We start from the raw sequence: 23133 nt of genomic DNA, 5'->3' as shown, positions 1-23133 counted from the left end.
CCAGTGAGCCACGAGTGGCACCTGTCTGTTTAGTTTGGGTCACACGGAGGGAATGACATCACTGATGTACATGGTGTTGCAATGTTACCATCCGTACACAGGTTTCTATGTAAAGGTTGATGTACATATATCAGAATCCTTGCCAAACAAATGTTTAATATTTGCCTCCTCAGAATCCTATCTCTGGCGTGCAACCCCAGCGGGACTTCCTTTGTATGTTCGGCAGCAGCAGCATGCTCACCTACTCAAACAGAACCATCAGTCCCTGGTTTAGGGGAGAATGGGATCAACCAAGTGCCAGGGAGGTTACTGCTGTGGGACACAAAAACCATGAAACAACAGGTATGGCTATCTTCCTACTGTCACTTGAACTGTTTAGACAAGTGAAAGTCCAGCGAGATATTTCTTGTCCATTAAAGGACACAGGAGGTAGTTAACCTTTGGGTTTGTACTGCCACCTACAGGGGAATTGGAAATTGGCAAACAAAAAATAAAACAGACCAGCACAGCTCCCCTACTACCTCATTTTTTGTATTTTTGTGTCCTAGGAGGATGAATGTCTGTATTTTTTTCTGCAGCCTCATTGCAGGGCACTTGGTTGTTGAAGTCTTGTCTTCCAGTCACCATCTCGAAACTTCAGGTGCTGTGGAACCAGGGATACGTCAACCATCATGGAGGAACTAGAAGTCTCACTGCAGCAAGAGGAGAAGAGCAGATCCTGCCCTGGGCAAAGCTTCGTGTTAAGACTTGTCAGCCATGTACATTCCAGACGTAGACAGTTGGCAGGCAGAATTACTTAGCTGGCAGTGCCTGGACCCAGGGGAGTTGTCCCTACACCCAAAGGTTTTCCAGGACCTGTGTTGTAGTTGGGGGGAGGTTGGATGTGGACTTCTGGCCTAGAGGTTCAACAGCAAACTCTACACTTTTGTCTCCAGTTACAGGCAGGAAACCTTTAGCGGAGGCAGTGGATGCTGTGATGACTCTGTAGGATCAGTACACGCTGATCTCTGCCTTTCCTCCCCTGAAACTTCATTGTCTGCTCTGCAGGATTGAGTTAGAAGGCATTTGTTGAACATCATTGCTCCGGACTGGCCCATATGGATGTTGTATGTTGACCTGTTCAGACTTCTGGCTGATGCTCCGTTGGCTCTGCTGGAGAGTTGGGATCTTGCGTCTCAAAAAACAATTTGCCATCCTGCATCGCTGAATTTAATGGCATGGCTGTTGAAGCCCAGGATCTGAGGGACAAGGGTATCTCTGAGTCTGTGATTCCTACGATGATAAAAGCTAGGAAATCTTGCAAAGTTTATCACTGGACATAGAAGGCTTAATTCACATAAAGTTGAAGGGTTTCCACCCCACATGTTTTTGTGCAGAGCGAATCCTCTTCCTGTAGCTGTGTCTGGACCAACATTTTGGAATAAGCACTATATCAAGGTGCAGATTTCTGCCCTTTCTCTTCGGCTTCAGAACCCATTGGTCTCTCACTCTTTCCTTAAAAGACCTTTGTACGGGGGAAGTCTGCATTTCTATGACTATGGGATCTGAACGTGATTCTATCTGCACTCCAGAAACCACCATTTAGAACCCATTAGGGACATTTTTTCTTTATATTCTCAATAAGGTAATTTTTTCGTGTAGCCATCACCTCTGCGAGCGACCTGGAATGGTGGATTTTTTGTGTTTTGCATGGGAACAAGGTGGTGTTAAGGCTCAGGACTTCCTTCTTGTCTAAGGTAGTTTGTGCTTTTCCCCTCAACCAGGACATCTTTCTTCTGTCCTGTCTGGGTCTAGTTCACTGAAAGGAACTTTCCCTCTATCGTCTGGATGGGGTTTAGGCTCTGAGAGTCTTTCAGCCAGTACTTTTTTTCCAGGAAGGCTGATTCCATTTTTTTCCTCATTGATGTACCTAAATGGGTACATTGGTTCCTCGTTCATCTTGTGTAGGTGACGCGGGTAGATCATCATCCAAGCTTATGGCCTCAAGGGTCGGATTCCTACCTTTCCTGTTAAGGTACCATCTACTAGAATTGTGAGTGCTTTTTGGGCTTTTCGGGATCAAGCAACCGTTTCCCAGATTTGCAAGGCCGTCTGTTCACATATTTTACCATATGGACTTTGCAGCCTCTGATTCCAACTTTCTTGGGCTTAAGGGCCTTAGGGAGCTCTTTTTATTTTTTATTTTTTTTTTTTGGACCTGTTGACATTTGTTTTCTGTGTTGCCCACCCCTCAGTTGAACTGCTTTTGGATGTCTCAAAGGTAAATTACTTGCAATATCATTCAATGGATGAGAGAGAAAATAGCTGATAGCAGGAAGGGTGGTCTTGGGGTGGTCCTCAGTTTTTGTTTTTTGCCAGTGTCTAATCTTGTATATGGCAGTTTAAGCCGAAGGTTAACAGCTTTCTATGTCTCTCAATTGGCTCCAATGTAATGGATTTTGCAGGTACAGCACTGGATTAAGATCTGAATTGTGATCGGGGTCAGGTAAGTATACTGGGAGGGTGAGGGGGTGATACTACTACCTAATGCACTTCCTGCATGAAGGTAAAAAAACTACTTTTAAAGAAAAAAAAATATTTTAATTATTATGTAAGAATGCAACTGTATCTGACAATTCCCAAATAAAGTAGAGTTATGGCCTACATTAAAAAATTATTTGCTGCAGCACTTATTGTAAATTGTAAAAATACACGCTAAAGAATTTAATTGACAGTTTTCTTCTCATAAATACCGGCTGATCCTGCCAGTGAAGTCCACCTAATGCTGTGCCCTGTGATGGTGTGGCAATGATGCTGCACTGTTTCTGAATTCAGAGCAGAGATGTCACCTTCATATAGGCTGTGCCGTCTTGCACTACAGTGAAATTAAAAAAACATATGACTTGTAAATCAGCACCTGGCCGCATCTAGTCCTGTCCACTGCTGCTTGTGTTGCTGAAACCTTCCCACTGTGAGCTTCTTGATGTGGGAAGAATGTGAGATGAAAATGGAGGATTTGTTTTCGAGATGAAAAAGGAAGTTTTTTTTTATTTATGTGGCCTGTGCATCACATGGTAACTGGATGTGTTACTTCTTTAGACTGACAGTAGAGCATTTAGTTGTGCTTTAAAAAGATGGCACCACAGATGCATGAAGGTGGCAGTGTTCATCTGTAGGCTGAAGGCTTTAACGTTCTTTTTTGTTTTTTTTTTAAGTGAGGCTTGCAGCCTGAATTGCATTACTGTGTCAAGGCTGACACAGTGACCACATGATCTGGAAACAACTCAGATAACCTCAGTGCCCACTGACAATCAGTTGCTTAACAGATGGGAATGAGAGGCAGCAGCTACATTTTATGCTGTTGCTATCCTTTAAGCCACATTAGGCTACGTTCACACCTATGCAGGTTTCGTTTTGAGCCATTTCTGCATTGCGTTTTGCATTGTTTTTTTTTTTTTTTTTTTTTTTTTTTAATTTTTTTTTTGCTTGTTGCTAGGCAGATTTAAAATGTAAAATGCAGCAAAAAGCACAATATGTGCTTTTCTGCAGCGTTTCCAATGAAGTCTATAGAACCAAAAATGCACCTTTTTGCATTCAAAAAAGTCCCTGATCCTTTCCAAAAAACGCACCGGGTGAAAACGCTCAGATGTGAGCATATCCCATAGGAAATCCATGTTAAATGGACTGTACTGCGTTTCTGCAAAACACTGCAGAAAACGCTTAGGTGTGAACCTATGGTTAAATGGACTGTCCTGTCTCAGATGCATACAATCTGGAGATTGTTCTCTGGAGAGAATGACAGCATCACAGGTCTTGCCATAAAACACAGCAGACTAGACCTAATTAAACATAAGAATGTAATGGACAGGTTAGTGAGACCTAAGTTGTTCCCTTTAGTTTGTGCCACAGTGCCAAATTTTACTAGGTGCAGGTGGGAATCTCCATTCAGTCATACACTAAGCATGTATTCCATTTTCCCTCCAGCTTCAGTTCTCCTTGGAACCTTCGCCCATCGCTGTGAACTGCACATCATTCAATCACAATGGCAACTTACTTGTGACCGGGGCTGCAGATGGCGTTATCAGGTTGTTTGGTATGTTGTAAAAACATTTTTAAAGTGTTACTAAACCCACAACAGTAAAATCAGTCTGTATATGCAGTAAAGCATGCTTGTTATACTCACTATGGAACCTAAGGGGTTAATCCTCTGCATTGTGTAAAAAAGCTTGTTTGATCCTTTCTACTCTTCCTCCCCTTTTTTACGCAACCACTTCTTATCTCCTGATAAGACAGAGTGGGCATTTGCACATGCTCAGTTTGGTGTGTGTTGCTAGAGAGGGTTTTTCTTTTCTTGGGAGAGTGCATGTGATCAGCACAGGGCCAATCCGCACTGGTCAGACAGACGTCAGGGGTTTTGCATCCTTCTAGAGAAGAAAGAAAACTCCTCCTACAAGCTTTAGCTGGTGCTGGGCTGAACACTGATAGAAGTCACAAGACTGCTATAACTGCTGATGAGAAAAGGTATTTAGCAGTTTCTATTTACTAAAATAATAGCATTTCCATGTCCTATGTACTCTGGGAGACCAGATATAGTGAATGCAGGGTCCTGGGTTTAGTAACACTTTAAGCCTTCTTAATGGATGGTAACTCTCTACTATGCGCTGTTGGTAAGTGGAGATTTCACCTAACTCTGGGGAATCCAAAAAAAACTCCCACACTCAGCCTAAAACGATACATGTTGAATTAATTGAATGTGCTGCCTTAAATCCTGCTTTTGAAGAGTCCGCTGTCCAGGTTCCTTTACGGCACCATTTCTGAGTACAAAGCATCAACTGACCCCCTCATGCTGTAGACCAGGGGTCCTTAAACTATGGCCCGCAGGCCGGATATGGCCCGCCAAAGTCATTTATCTGGCCCGTCGGGCCAGCCGAACGGAGAAAAAAAAAATTGGGAAGAAAAAAAATGGATGACAAATAGCTAGGCTGCTCACTGGGTCCTTGGCCACGAGGACCCAATGAGTGGCAGCCTGGAAGTCCCTGATTTCACCTGCTGCAGCCAGAGGAGCAACAGGAGAGGAGGAGAGTACAGCAGGTATAGTGCATTGCAGTGTCCAGTGCATTAATGTTAGTGCGGTGTGCAGTGCATTGCGGTGTACAGTGGCATTACAGTGTACAGTGCATTGCGTTGTCCAGTGCGTTAGTGTTCAATGCATTGCAGTGTACAATGGATTGCGGTGCCCAGTGCGTTATATTGTATAGTTCATTGCGGTCTCCATTGTGTTGGTGTACAGTGCATTTTAAATATTGTTTTGTTTTTTTTTCCTGTTTTTTTTTTTGCATTACAAATAAGATATGTTCGGTGTGCACAGGAATTTATATTTTTTTTTTTAAACTATAGTCCGGCCCCCTGAACAGTGTGAAGGTCCGTGAACTGGCCCCGTTTAAAAAGTTTGAGGAACCCTGGTGTAGATGTTTTTGGTTCCTGAGAAAAGACTGGTGGTGAGCAACCAATAGGGATTGTGCACATCATGCAGGCAGTGAGCACACCTTCTGTAGGCAGAAGAATAGACTTGGGACCAAAATGTCATGTGACCATGGGCATAGGTGAGTAAAAGGGGCATTTTAGGTAGGGATTTTTTTGTTTTTTATGCTAGCAATTATTAGGAGTGCGGTGTGCGGACAGGTGCAACCTTGAATTCAGCTTTAATGCAACTTGTTTTTTTACACGCATAATAACATTCGTTAATTTGTGCTCGTTATCTCATTACAATGCAATAGATACTGTATTTCTGAATGACCCCTAATGGTTCTGGTGTGCTTTGTGTTGCAGGCTTATTGTGATTTTCTGTCTTTCTTCCCATAGACATGCAGCAGCATCAGTGTGCCATGAGCTGGAAGGCGCATAAGGGGGAAGTTTATTCCGTTGACTTCAGCTATGATGAGAATGCCGTGTACAGCATCGGAGAAGATGGGAAGGTGAGTATTCCAGTGTGAGCTATGAGAGCTGTATGGTGCATAACACAGAATGTGTGGCCGTACTACCTATGCCTCTGTTTTATACTCCCCCACCCCCTCTTTTTTTTTTTTTTTTTTGCCTTCCAGTTCATCCAGTGGAATATTCACAAGAGTGGTCAGAAAGTGTCAGAATATTCACTGCCATCTGATGCCACCGGCCCCTTTATGCTCTCTGGTTACAGCGGCTACAAGCAAGTTCAGTTCCCCAGGGGCAGGCTCTTCGCTTTTGATTCAGAAGGCAGATACATGCTCACTTGCTCGAGCAATGGAGGAGTTATTTATAAGGTGATTCCCTTTTATCACGTTCTCTCTTTTGTGACATCCTGGTGCTTTATATGTCATAATTGTCAATTTCAATCTACAATGTTTAAAGCTGAAGTTTATTCTGCATATATTTTGATTTCCCTGATTCTCCCCTCTCCTTCCCCTCAACATACTATTGATTTTTTTTTTTTTAAATTTAATATAACTTTTCCCTTTACCCTTGTTCATTACATACCTTATTTTAGACTCTGTGATGCTCATCTGCTTTTCTATGCAATGCAAGCTGAACATGGCTAGTGGGGGGGAATAGCTAAGTGCTGTACGTCTAAAAGCACCACAGCACCCTGCCTCAGTATGCTCCTCAGACCTAATGTAGGCAGTGGACTGGCCCTTGGGAGGAGCTAAATTCTCAAAATGAATTCAGGGGTGAATGTCAGTCTGGAGAAGTGGGTTTTCCTCCAGTGACTGTATTTGCATGCAGATGTTCCTACATAAAAAAACACAAGTGACCCTGACCCATCATGATTGAAAATTGAAACCTAATGAATGAAAGGTCAGGTACAGTCAGGCTGGACAAAAGTGCTAGATAATGCTGGATGTCTTGCAGCCAGGAAATAAGGTGGGCTCTGTCTGACTTGCTGCAGCTTCTAGTGTGAAAAGTTCATAGTGTGCAGTGAATCAGGGTAAGCAACTGGAATTCAGCTTTAAAACGATGAAAAGAACAAAGTCTTTTACCCTTTAGACCAGTATTCGATGTATGAACATGAATTCAAAGGAAGGAAGGAATTAACCGCTTGCCAACCGCACACTGTACACATACTGTTAGTGCCGGCCAGCTGCGCAGAATCATGTTTATATACAGCAGGTAAAATAAGTATTTAAACACGTCACCATTTTTCTCATTAAATTATATTTCTAAACATTTCATGTCAATAGCACCTTTAGAAATATATTTACTGAGAAAAATGGTGGCGTGTTCAATACTTATTTTAGCTGCTGTTTGTGTATGTATGAATAAACAAACGAAATCAGTGCTCAAATGTTCATGCAGACTAGGATTACTGTAACTGTCATTGGCTGAGGTGCAGCCCTTAGAAGATCGGGAAATCTTGATACTGGTGAACAAAAGCAAAACAGGGCACACTCTCTTCATGCATTACCGTGGTGAAACCCTTGGTGAGGTAGGCTAATGAGTTTCAGGAGACATACTCCCTTCTTCTGAAGAAGGGAGTACGTCTCCTGAAACGCGTTAGCATAGAAGGCTGCTTTGGGGGGGTGTTGATGTGGTTCGGGGGGTGGCGCGCGCCACATCTTTTGTTTTTTTTTTGTTTTGTTTTTTCCAGCGTGGGAGTTCCCCTCAAAATCCAAGACCCAAAGGGCTTGGTATGGATGAGAGGGGGGACTCCACGCAGGGGTTTTTTTTATTTTATTATGGTGCCGGTTTTTAAATGTAATTACCACTTTGTTTTTTTTTTCTTCACTATAGCGCAGAGATTCAGCTGTCACTTTCCCCCTAGCTAAAAGAAAGTTTCCTTTTTAGTTTATTTCCCAGAGGTAAAAGAAACAATTTTTCCTTTTAGTTTCTTAACTCTGGGGAAAGTGACAGCTAATTTTGTGAGGTATAGTGAAGGAAAAAAAAAGCCGGCAATTACATTTTAAAATCAGCACTGACATACACTTCATATTGCGAAAACAATTTGGAAAAAATGAGTAAACCAAGGCATTATTTTGAATGGATTTTCATTCATAAACCAAAAATTACATTAACCGAGACGTTTGTAAACTGAGGTACACCTGTATTGATACTGTGAAATGTCAGAATTGTGTTTTATTATGCATGTGAATTGTAAAGCTCCTTAACAGTCCACTTTTAGGATAAAAAGTATGAAATTTAAGCAGGTAAATCGGAAACTAATTCTTGTCATTTATTTTCATTCTGCTGCAGCTTAACAGTGACGGTAGTACATTAGAGAACTGCCTGTCTCTGGGCGGACACAGGGCCCCTGTTGTGACGGTGGACTGGAGCACGGCAGTGGAATGTGGCACATGCCTAACAGCCTCAATGGATGGGAAAATCAGACTGACCACTTTACTGGCTCAGAAAGCTTAACTCGGCATCTCCGACCTTTTTCGTGTTATATATCCGAGGAAGCTTGTTGAAACTTAGCCGGCATCCTAGCTTAGAGAGCAGAAACTTTTGGACTTGTGGACATCTCTCTACACATTAAATGTAGCAGCACAGATCTGGCCGCCAGACATTCCAGCATGAGCAGAAATTCACCAGTATTATTGGACTTTGTGAATCAAAGCTTCAGAAAAAGACTGTACTTGCTCCCTGTAGCAACCAATCACCTTTTCTACCCTTTTGTAATAATAATTTGAAAGGGACAATATGATTGGTTACTATAGGCCAAAAGAACAGTTGTGTTTTTTTTTTTTTTTTTTTTTTTTTAAAGCATTTTTCTTTCTTCAGGTCTAACACAACTTCTATCTTTTAGCTAACTTCAATGGGTTTCAGACTACCAATTCACACAGTGTCTTATTTATGAACAAAAACTCCCATAATTTGGTGGCTCTTTGGTCAGTGGGTACTTTATAGAATAAAACCACCATTGTGGTTATGGTATTTCAGCCTTGGGGAAGGCTGGTCTAGTTTCCTTCAGCTCACTAGTCGGTTCTCAGCTTCGCTCCCTATGTAGCATTACGAGCTTGCTGAATTTATCTCTACTATGGAGAGTGCAGTGGGAGGCATGTGACTTCTTTAGCTGGCTGCAGAAAGAGGGCAGAGTCAGGAATCTTTCTGAAAAAGGTCTCAGCCCAGTTAACCATTAAAAGGTGACCAGTTTTTGTTTTTAAGTGGAGGTGTATGTGAAGAAACATCCCTTCATTGGGATATGATTAATGAAGAGCCAACAAATGTGACAGGTGCAATATTCTGCATCACTAATGTGAATATAAGACATAATTACTGCCCCCTTCTGCCCCAATGCTTTCAATGGGCCAATCAGCAGAAACACTTGTCACCAGTTCTGCCACAACAAGGCACTTTAATATCATTACAATCTCCCAGAGGATGGATAGTCTTTTTTTTGAGCAAGGCGAAGAGAAATGTGCAATATCCAGTAGTGACCAGTTACCTTTTTGCTGCTCTGACATAATTTGCATTGCTGAGGTTTCTTGTACTCCTCTGTGTTTAGGAAGACAGATGCTCTTAAATTGAGAGCCTGTACTTCAAGTTAAGTGTAAACTACCATTTCTGAACTCCATCAGAAAATGCTACTTACCTGGCCCTCTCTGGTTCCAGTACTGGGTCACTGGTCTGCAACCAGTATGACCAAATTCAGTGAGGTCACAACTACTGATCTGCATACTTGTATGGAAGTAAGTGTGACAGGCAGGCAGGCAACCAGCATTTGTCAGGAGACATGAGGGAGAGTTGCTCTGTATTTCTTTCGGTATGGGTTTCCTTCCTTCCTGTGCCCACATCCTGCAATGCACCACTTATGAGGTCATTGGGGTGCCCACATTGGTCAGTGGATGTGCAAGGGTGCTTAAGTTGGAGAATGGAAACTTGTATACAGAGACCAGTACATGAATAATGACAAGCCTGCTAAGTTATAGCAGTTTCTTACACATGCAAATGATGGTCTTGCTTTAAATGGAACCTGGAAAGTGAAAATTATTAAACATGGTGTAGCAGGCTTGTTTTTTTTACTTGCAAGCTTTGCATCTCTCACGGCCTCTATTTTCGTAGTCCTACATTTCAGTTCCTTTTTACTCCAGTTGTGTAGGTCAGTATTTCTCAACCTTTTTTCAGTCAAGGCACCCTTTAAAATTATGGATAGTCCTGAGGCACCCTTTAAAATTATGGATAGTCCCTAGGCACCCCATTCTAAAATGTGAAAAACTATTTCAATAGTTTTCTATAACGCAGCAACATCCACACATGTAGGACACCCAACATTAGAGGTGATTTATTCTTCCACAGCAAACACACAATTGCACACTGGTACTGACTATTATTCCAGTGTTTCTCTTCTCCCTCAGTTCTTCTCCATCACTGAGCTGATGTGACCCCCACACTGATGGAGAGGGGCAGGGGAGGGTCAAACTAGGATGCTGTGCAGGCAACTGACATCCTCCTTATCAACTGATGATTTAATTGGTTGTCAGGATGCTGGCGGCTAGAAGGTCGTAACTGTGTACAATGAAAACCTGTGGCTTTGTGTAACTAAAAGGCAGGATTGTTCCACCCGCTGACTTGTGTACAAATATTGAGCAATTTATAGACATTTTGCCAAGGCACCCCCGAAGAAACCTCAAGGTACCCCAGGGTGCTTGAACACCCTGGTTGAGAGGCTGGTGTAGGCTATCTAAATATGTTTGTGCAGTCCAGTGCTCTGATATTAAGCAGTCAGTAGCAGACCTTGTCAGTTGTGCCCCCCTGTCTTCCTCAGTGTGAGGACTTTTTAACACATTACTAGGCTCCCTCCGAGTAGTTGAGGTGGAGTGGCAGGTGGATGACAACATAATTTTCTCCTCAACCAATCAAAATAAGCCTTGAGTCATTCATAAAAATACAAGGCTTTCTATGATAAGCTGAGAATTACTCAGCCCAACTCAATTTTTTTCTGGCAGCAGATGGGAAGTCCCCATACTGCTGTCAGAACACAGCGCTGCATACTGTATGTGGCTGATGATACTGAGCTGACAGTGGCTGCATCACTTAGATATGGAAATTTAGTTAATTTGGGCCAGTTTGGAGTGAAAATAAACCTGAATTTAGGCTTTAAGTAAAGTGCTTGTAGAAGGTGTTCTTCCAAAGTGTGTTTTGCCTCTACTGACTTTTATGTATTTTCTATAGCGGTTTCCATTTCAAGCTAGATTTTACACCCCCATACACCAACACAGACTTCTTTCCCTGCTCCATCTGCTAAATGGAAGAACTGGTGTCACTGCCTATAGACATTCCGTCAGTCTTACTGAGTGAAGGAGTATATAGAGTAATTTTGATATGCAAATTCCGCAAGACCTCTCAGCCAATAAGAATTCATCAAATCATTGTGACTCCTTTAGTTAAAGGGCTCAGAAGACTAATGGCAGCCACTGAACATCACCACAGCTGTTTTCACTGCCTTATAGGCAAAAAAAGGCATTTTGACCATCAAAAAACTTAAAGTATATCTAAAGCTTTTTTCTTTTTTACGTTTTTTAACCAGGAAAGAAATCTTTTTTAGTGATTGTATCACAGTAAGGAGCTTTCACTTCCTGCTCTGGAAACCCAACAGGAAGTGAAAATAAATCATCTCCTTAGCTTTTGATTTACTGTAACTTTCTGTGGGGTCTACAGAACAGAAGATGAAACCTACTTACTGGGACACATAACTTATAAAGGACACAACAATCCTCTTTATTTGGTGAAATGTTTTAAACATTTCTTTAGAAAAGTTACAAAGTAAAAGTAAGGATTATGAAGTGGAGAAATTAACCCCTTCCCACCCGCCCTGGCATTGCCTTTGAAAGTTTTTAACACCCAGGGGTGCCTGAAGGATCAGCGATCATGTGATCCCTGTAATTGGCTGTCGCAATGGTCACATGATTAGAAGCTGGTCCGCCTGCTACCGATGTTTACTCAGGACCGAGATCTGTTTTCAGCACCTTGGTCTTTGTGCTAGAAGCATGCAAGGAGCGCTCTCCCAGAACATAAAACATTGCTTGCCCATTGAAGCAAATGTGCAGCATGTTTGTGTTAAAGCTCAGCTGTTTGCTGCCATAACTTATGGATTACTGTGGGGTAAAGGTGCTAAAGAGGTATTAAACCCAACAGCCAACATTTATAAGTAAGCAAGTCTATTGTTTTCCAAAAGAACAAGCTCTCTTGAAGATCTTAACAGTTACAGGGCTGAAACAAACCATTTAGCACTGACAGGGCTGCTTACAATCATCTTTCATTTATGTAAAACGATTATCCCAAAAGAAAAAAAAAAAACGTTTACTGTAACTGTTTATAAAGTGTAAGGTCCATTTTACATGGTGGGTCATATCAGGTTTGCCTGTCAGATTGTCATGCAGACCTGATCTGATGGTACTTTAACTCTCTTGGACAGGTGGGTGTAAATGGATTTGTTTCTGATTACATCTGCCAATATGTGTGTCTGATCCAGTCTGCTAAAAAAAAAAAAAAAAAAAAAAAAGAAAAAGGGATCCGTCCTCTTGTGTAGGCAGATCAGAGGGTAGGCAGGTGTAAACAGAGAGCAGAGTCTGCTTACATCTGGCCACCCATAGAGCAGAGTGGGCTCTGTCTTTGTCCACTCTGCAGTAACTTGGCGGACATGGACGATGTCACGTGACTGCTCTGCTCCGATCTGCAAGGGATCTGTGAGCGGATCCCCTACTGATCGGGACGGAGTCTGAAAGGGGATTTGGCTTTAGTTTGGCTTCAATTTTATTAGTGTATCTAAATTGTCTAGCCCATCTCATACTTCCTTTCCCTCATATTGACAATGCTGCTGTCCAGAGGTGCCCCCTGTACTCCTTCATCCATAGTAGAGGCACTCTAATACAGGAGGTATGTTATTGGCCAGATCATCAGGTGCAAACATAAAGAAGCCTAGGAAAAAGAAAACTAATGCAGCCACCACATAAAATGATTGACAGACTGCAATATATTACATTTGGGTTTAATACCACTTTAAATCCTAACTCTAGGTTTCATTTAACCTTAAATAGTTTGTTTCAGGAATGGAAAGTGCCAGTTACCACTACAGGTACACAATGCTGTATACTGTATGTAGCTGATGCTATAGACTGTTTAGTGCTGACATCCTGGTCCGAACAAATTATTAAAGGTTAAATGAAACCTGGAGTTAGGTTTCAATGTGTGGAGATCCTGACAAGACAAGGACATTTGACAGGTATGATCTAAAACATCTCACAGTAATTTCTACCAAGGAGAACCTGTTGTATAAATAGCCTAACATTAGCATATAAGCACTTAATATTGTAATTTTAACCATTAGTATTGCATATAAGAATTATTTCTCTTTGTCATAAAGGATCATCTGCCCCCATTGGAAGATTCCCTCTGTATCCCTGTTATGGTGACATCTATAAATGTTTTGAATTTCCCATAAATTGTGTCTGTGACAGGTTTTCTGGACAAATGGAGAGGGTGAACCTCTATTTGAAATATATGAAAGAAATACTAATGTGACAGGTGCCTCCACAAATGAATAATAAAAATAAAAAGTTCTGACTTTAGATGCGCTTTAACAGCACATTAGCTTCAATGGAGAAATAACCTGCCCCTACCCAATGTCCAGCAAGACTCATGGCATCTGATGGGTACTGGCTGGGTGCATGTATTGACACTGTCAGTCATAACGCGATATTTTCCCCAGCCTACACAAGGATTCAACGGTTGCTATTGTGTGTAGCAGAAAGAAGGGTATTTTTTCCATGTAAATACATAGTACTGTCTCCCCCCATCATTTATAGTGGAGAGCCCCTTTTAAGCAACTGAAATGGTGCTTTTCTTCCTCTGGTAAAATAGAAAAAAGGTGCCAGGTTTGCAGCACAGAAGACAAAAAAGAGTGTTAGAAAGTGTTAATACCATCCAGGCAATGGTATTTTGCTTTTTGAATAGTGTTCATTCTAAATGGGTGGTGCCATCATGCTTGACATGCTGGGCCTTTTAGTTCCACGGCTTTTGCTGGAACTATTTTCTTCCACCTTCATGAATTGCAATATATGTATAGAATTTTATTTGTTACTTTTTAAAAATTCTTCATAAAAGTGTTTTATTTAACATTTTTCTTTAATTTTTTTTCCCACGCCATGAACTGAAAATGTTTAGCACTTACATAAACTAATTGTAAATTAAACTTTGCTGTTTCCTAGCCAGTACAGATGAGTCTGATCCTTTCTTGGGGTAGCATAATGGCTGAATAGTTACCATTGTCATGTTGCAATGCTGGGTCCTGTGTTCAGTTCCATCTGTTCTTTGCATTACATGTAACTTAAAGTGGAACTCTGGGAAAGATTAAAAAAATTACACATATTATGCAAACACTAACACAGCAGTTTTTGTTTCCCTTCCCCCACCATAACATAATGTTATTACCTGTTGATCCTGTCAGTAGAGGATATTTTTCCACTTCCTTACTTAGAGGGTACATACAGTGGTGAACTTGTCACACTAACAGTATGTGTTGCCTTAAAAAAAGGCTCCCAATGCATGGTACTCACCAAGCATGTGAAGCTCTGTGTTCACTATGCAGCAGGGCATGGGACCTGACAAAAAGCAGTGGGCCTGTGGGCAAGATAATATGTTGGGCCCTCCTGTCTGAGAAAGAGAAAATGTGACGTGCACAGAATACCGTGGTGAAATTTAGGAGTAGTGTTCATTGCGCAGAAAGTTGACCGTGGTATAAAGGGAAGCAAATTGCTAAGGTTCAGTAGTAAGTGATGCAGAGGTTCAGTAGTAAGTGAGGCAGAGGTCAGGCATTGGTGATTTAGAGATCAATAGTAGATGATGCAGAGTGCAGGAGTAAGTGAATCAGAGGTCAGGAATCCAGGTGTCAAGTGATGCAGAGATCTGTAGTAGGGTCAGGAGTAAGTGACAGAGTTCAGAGGACATAAGTGATGTTAAGTTCAGGGGTAAGTAGTAATTGACACACAGTTCAGAGATCAGTAGTAGATGATGCAGAGGTCAGGAGTAATTTACACAGAAATCAGAGGTTATTGGTAAGTGACGCCAAGATCAGGAGTAAGTGATCTAGAGTTCAGAGATCAGTGGTAGATGACGCAGAGTTCAGGGATCAGGAGTAAGGGATTCAGAAGACAGTAGTAAGTGAGGTGGGGTGCAGGGGTAAGTGACAGAGATCAGCAGTAGATGACATAGAGGTCAGGAGTAAGTGACCTTTTATCCCACACAGCCCTCCCCTGAACACCTTACCACCATCCTTGGTTTGGTTCCTGCTGTCTATTCTGGACTCTCTTCCACCTTTCTTTGGTACTGTTAGGAGGGGCTAGCAAGGCTGTGATTAGCCTCAGCAGTGACCAATCAGTCTTCCCCCTGGAAACAGGGCCCTGCCCCCCCAGCATTAGACTGCCACCAGATCTCTTCTCCCATCACAAGCACTGGACAGAGGGATCTTCATCACTCAACAATCTCCACTATAGCAAAGACAGAGAACAGAACAGCATTTCTCTATTGTTGTGCAACGTGTGAGGGCACAGTGGGCACCCCTCCCCTTGGGGCCCTTGTGCAGCACACACATTGCACCCATGGAGGATAACTTACTGAGCAGCAGACACTACTACAGTGATTTCCAGCTTCTTTGTGGATCCCATAGGTATGACATATGCACACTTTGGTCCAAGCTAGACTGTTTTATCTATGCTACACAATCCATACCTGGAATTCAGCTTCAAGTGGTAGTAAACTGCAAAAAAGAAAAAGAAAATCTCCCTGCAAGTTAGAAGCATAATGTGCTAATATGTATCACATACTAGCACATTATGAAAGGCTTATCTGAAAAGGAAGCCCTCCATGATCTGTTGTCACTGCTGACAGGGCTTTCATCTTCACCCGCTCTTCCGGGTTCACAGCCGTTTGAATGGCCGAGCTGCGATGATGTCGCTCCCATAGCACAGCTCTCTCAGTGACTGGGAGAATGCAGTGCACATGTGTCGGTAACATCACCGGCACTGCTAAAGTAAATATTTCCTAAACCATGCACGATGTGTGCAATCTTAGCGTGTGGCGGGGGTTTTACCCCCTTCATGACCAGGCAATTTTTTTGCTATTTGGCACGACGCTAATTTAATTAGTAATTATGCGGTCATGCAACACTGTACCCAAACTATAAATTGATAATTGTTTTCACACAAATAGAGCTTTCTTCTGGTGGTATTTAATCACCACTATTTTTTTTTACTTTTTACGATCTATAGGAAAAAAGACTAAATATTTTTGGGAAAAAAAATTACTTTCTGGTAGAAAATATATCCAATAAATTAAAAACAAAAAATCAAATTTCTTCATACATTTTTGCCAAAATGTATTCTGCTACATGTTTTTGATAAAGATAAAATCGCAATAAGTGTATATTGATCGGTTTTCATGACAGTTATAGCACCTACAAACTATGGTATATATACTGGAATTTTTAATTTGTTCATTTTTTTTATTCTGCTACTGATGGTGGCAATCAGTGACTTATAATAGGACTGTGATAGTGTGGCGGGCAATCTAACACTGACAATGGGGGGAACTGACTAACTGCCACTGACATCACCAGTGGCTTTAATACATTCATCAGTGAGAATACTATACACTGTCATTTTATTAATGACACTGGCTGGGAAAGGGTTAACATCTATGGCGATCAAGGGGTAAATGTATGCCTATCTACAGTATGTGTAAAGTATGCTGCTGTTACTACTATATCTCTCAACTGACAGACTACTGCCGCCTCTATACAGAGCTCTGTGTTGTTTAGCAATACAGTTCTCTGGGCTGTGATTGCACACAGTGGATCAGCAGGTCCTGGCCGTGAATCATTGGCTGGGACTTGCTGACAGACTCCCGCTGTATACAATCACAGTGGGTGCCAGGCGGGGCATCCTAAACCTGGACGTAAGCAGTGATGTATGGGCACGCTGCTTTGCCTACAGCGGCCGCCCATCTGCAGTACATTGGTGGTGTGCAGTCAAATGGTTAAAGGTTTACCTGTAGGTATAAATCTGCAAAAGGCATTTATTACTGCTTTGAGCCCTGGTTCACACTGGTATGACTTGTCATGCGATTTGAGTTTCAAATTGCATGACAAGTTGCACCCTATTGTCTGCAATAGAACTGCTCAAAAAACATTTTTGAAAGTAGTTTCTGCACTATTTTTGGCGATTTCAGGTGCGACTTGCATAGACATCTGTGCATGAAGTCGCACAGATGTCCGTCAAGTCGCACTGACGTGTAGCTTTAAGATCGTGTGACTTCAGGTGAAGTCACACAGTTTCAAAGTTGGATATAATTTGAATCAGGGCTACGGGCTCATGAACATGGGCAGAAAAATCGCTGCGTTTAGATGCATACAGAGGATAGTTTTGTGGACCTATAAACACAGAGCGATTGTAACCAATGAGTCCACACACAGCTGCATATGTGTGCAAAAATGAGTATGTGTATTCGTTCATTGAAATGAAAGTAGACTTGTATACATGTGAAAGTGTCTAAACGCAAGGACTCCTGCGTAATTTACACAGGATCTTCTACGAGCTCTGCCAGCAAGAACCTGCGTACAGTGCGGAAAATATAGTTAGGTCCATATATATTTGGACACAGGCACAGTTTTAGTTTTTTTTTCAGGTTTTTACCAAAACCTATTCAAGCTATAGTTATATAATGGATATGGGCTGAAAGTGCACACTCTCAAGTTTAATTTGAGGGTATGTACATCCAAATTGGAGGAAGGGTTTAGGAATTACAGCTCTTAAGAGTAGCCCTCCCCCCTTTTTCAAGGGACCAAAAGTAATTGGACAATTGAATATAATCCTAAATAAAATGTTCATTTTTAATATTTTGTTGAGAATCCTTTACTGGCAATGACTGCCTGAAGTCTGGAACCCATGGACATTACCAAAGACTGGGTTTCCTCCTTTCTGATGCTTTGCCAGGCTCTAACTGCAGTGGGAACTTTGAACACATATCACCGAGTTACGAGCGGCTCCCTGCATGGTCCCACGGCTGTCACCGTTCCATCCACCTGATTGCACTACCATCCCACTCCTCTGCTGGTCCTTCCACTCCACATGCTGACTAGAGGAATCCCAGATGTGAGTCTTCTATTTACCTTGTTCATTGAATTTACTCCTCCTTACCTGGCGACCTCCTTTTCTTTTGCATATCTTCAAGGGATTCCCCACATCCTTGACGAGGAGCTGCCGATCCCTTCCCAAGTGTTTGCCTTCCGGTCCATCCCTTCTTCCATCATCCACCCCAGGACGCACCCACTGAGTTCATCCTGCCACCTCTTTGGTCTCATAGGATCTCCATCATCTCTGACCAGACTTGCAGGCTCCCATACAGGTGCTTCAGCTCTGTGGTCTGCCTCTTCTTCCTATTGTCCATCCTATGGACCATTCCACCCAATGAATCCTCATTAATTTCTGTGCTCAGTAGGTTCCCTATTTTCCCTCCACTGTGTCCTATGTCACCATCCCATTCCATATCATGTGAGCGCTGAATTTTTGTTCATTTTATGATCATTGTATGTACTACCCGGTGATTGATATCCCTAGCCACCAAGAGTGGTGTGCACCCCCTACCCTATATATACATGATTTTGTGCAGCCCTGCCACACTGTAACAGTCCTTCTGCTATAGGGTGGTGGGAAAGTGGTTCACATTTGTGTGGCGTGTTTGCATGCGCCTCGTCGCGGGTACAGCAGCCCATTAATTTGAATAGGCTGCTGTCCTCTTACGAAATGCGATTTGGTGTGCATGAAAACGTGCCGTGTTTGCCAATGCATAGGGGTGCTAAAGAGCAGCATCTTCAGGCCAGGAACACATAACGTATGTGATTTTGCGAGCATTCCCAACCTGCACAAGTGTGTACATACAGTAGCCCAACCTTTTTCAACCAGGATGTCTTCAAGGGTGCCTTAGCAAGATGTCTAAAAATTGTGCAAAAACTGTATACAAGCCAGCAGGTGGATCAAGCCTGCCTTTTAGTTTAATAAAGCCCAGGTTTTCATTGTGCACCATTACAACTTTCTATCCGCGGACATAAAAAACAATGATGTATCAGTTGATGGGAAGGATATCAGGCACCTGCACAGCATCCTTGCTTGCCCCTCTCCATCAGAACTGGGGTTACATTTGCTGATTGAGGAAGAGACACAATGGAATACTAGTCAGCACCAGTATCCAAAGGTGTATTTGCTTTGGAAGAATAAATCACCTCTGATGTTGGGTGAACCACTTGTACAGATGTCGCTGCGTTCTGAAAAACTATTAGTTTAGTTTTTTTACATTTTGTAATGGGTTTCTCGAGATTGTGCAGGATGGTAAAGGGTGCCTTGACTGAAAAAAGGTTAAGCAACACTGACCTAGCCGATAGTGGTATTTCAATTTTAGGTGGAGTTTGCCTATATCTTTGCCTATATCTTTATAAAGAATCCAGCAGTGAGGAGGCACAGGCTTTCCTCCTGCTTGTTGGGTGCTGCTCCTCCAGCTGTTTTAAAATCAGTTTTTAGGGTATTGTACTGCTTCAATGACTGTACTGTCTCTCTTTATATTGTAATGTGCTGTGAAAACTGTTGGCGCTATATAAATCCTGTATAATAATAAGTCTGAGGGATGATGAATAAGCTGTAATACTTCATCCCTTGTTCCCCCCTGGCAGCTAGAGCTCTCTTGTTCTCTCCATTAACTGGGTTGAGGGAAAGTCTTTGGTGTTCTTACAGTGCGGCACTACTGGTCTTGATTCGTATGGCAATGATGTCAGAGTGCAACTGTTAGAGTGATAAAAGGAAGCATCCTCAATGGATTTGCAGTAGGGAGGGTACAAAACGCAAGAGATAACTTAGATAAAACAGTTTTTTAACCTTTTAAAAAATATGAAAATTGTATTTTTATATTATAAAAATTAATAGTTCATGATACACGGTTCTTTAGCAAGCTAAATGTCATCTGTTTACGGCGTACATCTTTATTACTTGCAATGTAACAGACTGCAAATCATTGAATATCGCTGTATGCGAATGCTCTAGTGTAATGGAAGGCAATGAGTCCAAGGCAAAAAAAAAAAGTGTCCTACCACAGTGAATGACGGAAAACAAAGCACATACAAAGAAACTGTTTACTAGAGATGAGAAGGAAGTACAGGTAAGACATGACTTGCTATTTTCTTGACCAATCGCCAGGTACTTTCACCACCTTAATATCATGCCATGGTTTAAAAAAAAAAAAAAATTACAGGTTTTCAGACTCAATAGAAAACATAGATGGCCAATGGACCCTTTGAATTCCTGTGCTCAAGCTGTCATTAGACAGTACTGATCCAAGGCAAAATACACAGACTAAGGCAGAATAGCTTTGTGCCTTGTGATCAATGTGAATCAGTCACTGCGTTTACACATGTAAACAAACAATCGTAAACACAGCCCTCCCCTTCTGTCTCTGCTACTAATTGCATCTTCCTTTGTAAATAACTGCTCCCACTGACCACCAATAAAACAAGGGCTCTCTAATCACAAAGGGGGGCACAGTGACCATCAAGAGGACACAAAGCAGCAAGGGAACAGATTGACCATAAAGGAGCACACTGTTGATCCGTGTTATGGGGGCAAAAACACCACTGTCCACGAACATTTATGGGGCACTCCCCATTAATCACCACCATTTAAGGGGGCACGCATCATTGACTACCAGTGTTTAAAGAGAGGTACTCACTACCAGGTACCATCAATAAGGTGACCACTGAAATCTGCAAGCTAATCTGTGCATTACCTTGTCCTGACCCCCTCAATCTGCAGCACTGTATACACTACATCCTAAACAATTTTGGGGCGTACGTACTGATTGTAAGCTCCGAGGAGCAGGGCCCTCAAATCCCTCTTGTATTGAACTGTATTGTCTCCCACTACAGTCAGGTCCATAAATATTGGGACATCGACACAGTTCTAACCTTTTTTGCTCTATACACCACCACAATGGATTTGAAATGAAACGAACAAGATGTGCTTTAACTGCAGACTGTCAGCTTTAATTTGAGGGTATGTACATCCAAATCAGGTGAACGGTGTAGGAATTACAACAGTTTGCATATGTGCTTCCCACTTATTAAGGGACCAAAAGTAATGGGACAGAATAATAATCATAAATCAAACTTTCACTTTTTAATACTTGGTTGCAAATCCTTTGCAGTCAATTACAGCCTGAAGTCTGGAACGCATAGACATCACCAGACGTTGGGTTTCATCCCTGGTGATGCTCTGCCAGGCCTCTACTGCAACTGTCTTTGGTTCCTGCTTGTTCTTGGGGCATTTTCCCTTCAGTTTTGTCTTCAGCAAGTGAAATGCATGCTCAATCGGATTCAGGTCAGGTGATTGACTTGGCCATTGCAGAACATTCCACTTCTTTCCCTTAAAAAACTCTTTGGTTGCTTTTGCAGTATGCTTTGGGTCATTGTCCATCTGCACTGTGAAGCGGCGTCCAAAGAGTTTTGAAGCATTTGGCTGAATATGAGCAGATAATATTGCCCGAAACACTTCAGAATTCATCCTGCTGCTTTTGTCAGCAGTCACATCATCAATAAATACAAGAGAACCAGTTCCATTGGCAGCCATACATGCCCACGCCATGACAGTACCACCACCATGCTTCACTGATGAGGTGGTATGCTTAGGATCATGAGCAGTCCCTTTCCTTCTCCATACTCTTCTCTTCCCATCACTCTGGTACAAGTTGATCTTGGTCTCATCTGTCCATAGGATGTTGTTCCAGAACTGTGAAGGCTTTTTTAGATGTCGTTTGGCAAACTCTAATCTGGCCTTCCTGTTTTTGAGGCTCACCAATGGTTTACATCTTGTGGTGAACCCTCTGTGTTCACTCTGGTGAAGTCTTCTCTTGATTGGTGACTTTGACACACATACACCTACCTCCTGGAGAGTGTTCTTGATCTGGTCAACTGTTGTGAAGGGTGTTTTCTTCACCAGGGAAAGAATTCTTCGGTCATCCACCACAGTTGTTTTCCGTGGTCTTCCGGGTCTTTTGGTGTTGCTGAGCTCACCGGTGCGTTCCTTCTTTTTAAGAATGTTCCAAACAGTTGTTTTGGCCACGCCTAATGTTTTTGCTATCTCTCTGATGGGTTTGTTTTGTTTTTTCAGCCTAATGATGGCTTGCTTCACTGATATTGACAGCTCTTTGGATCTCATCTTGAGAGTTGACAGCAACAGATTCCAAATGCAAGTAGCACACTTGAAATGAACTCTGGACCTTTTATCTGCTCATTGTAATTGGGATAATGAGGGAATAACACACACCTGGCCATAGAACAGCTGAGAAGCCAATTGTCCCATTACTTTTGGTCCATTAACAAGTGGGAGGCACATATCCAAACTGTTGTAATTCCTACACCGTTCACCTGATTTGGATGTACATACCCTCAAATTAAAGCTGACAGTCTGCAGTTAAAGCACATCTTGTTCGTTTCATTTCAAATCCATTGTGGTGGTGTATAGAGCCAAAAAATGTTAGAATTGTGTTGATGTCCCAATATTTATGGACCTGACTGTATATTGTAAAGCGCTGAGCAAACCGTTGGTGCTATATAAATCCTGTATAATAATAATAATAATGTACTGTCCTGGCATTTCACTACGACAGGCAGTCAGAACATCAGTTTTTTTCTTTTTTTTTTTTATCTAGACCCTAATGGTTACTTAGGAGTTGATTAGCTGCTCAGGTATAATAGACAGAGGGGTCAAATTCTGGTCAGGGCAGAGAGACTCTGTAGGCCAGCCCCACTGGAATTTCCCCCTGCTCGAGGCTTTCGCTGTGGCGAATTGAGCCGAAAGTGGGAGCGGGTACCTGTCAAAACCAGGTATCCACCCCCCCCCAAAAAAAGGTTCCAAATATGGCAGTGGAGGAGGCAAACAAGCAACAGAGCTTCCAATTTTGGGTGGAACTCTGCTTTAAGTACTATTAAATGCTAGCTATTAAGGGAAAACAAACGTTCATGAACTCTCCTAACCTCCTTGAGGCCTAACAATGTTATCCTTTTTGTTCCTGATTTCCATCAGCCAGTCATGTGACATGGAGGACCCTCTTCCTCTTTAGTTGTACACATAAATTGCATCACACGTGAAG

General features: G+C 42.1%; 2 protein-coding genes across 8 annotated transcripts in view; one reads left to right on the top strand and one right to left on the bottom strand.

Annotated features, from left to right (window-relative positions):
• Positions 1-14162, top strand: part of WDR91 (WD repeat domain 91) — a 78699-nt gene extending 64537 nt beyond the window's left edge. Inside the window, exons 12-16 of the mRNA XM_089680651.1 lie at positions 174-342; positions 3964-4072; positions 5842-5954; positions 6081-6278; positions 8203-14162. Coding sequence (XP_089536777.1) covers positions 174-342; positions 3964-4072; positions 5842-5954; positions 6081-6278; positions 8203-8367 — 754 coding nt within the window. The 3' untranslated portion in view covers positions 8368-14162. The remainder of the gene's footprint in view (positions 1-173; positions 343-3963; positions 4073-5841; positions 5955-6080; positions 6279-8202) is intronic.
• TMEM140 (transmembrane protein 140) overlaps positions 14053-23133 on the bottom strand; it is a 115630-nt gene continuing 106549 nt past the window's right edge. For all 7 annotated transcript variants that reach the window (XR_016313204.1, XR_016313207.1, XR_016313202.1 and 4 more), the window contains one exon: positions 14053-14288. The gene's annotated coding sequence lies outside the window, so the exon portion shown is untranslated. The remainder of the gene's footprint in view (positions 14289-23133) is intronic.

This window comes from Staurois parvus, unplaced genomic scaffold (genome assembly GCF_062004578.1).
Source record: "Staurois parvus isolate SC_StPar_1 unplaced genomic scaffold, SC_StPar_1.0 ptg000249l, whole genome shotgun sequence".
Classification (NCBI taxonomy): domain Eukaryota; kingdom Metazoa; phylum Chordata; class Amphibia; order Anura; family Ranidae; genus Staurois; species Staurois parvus.
Note: the sequence above shows the minus strand (reverse complement) of the source record. Positions and strands in the feature narration are given on the sequence as shown.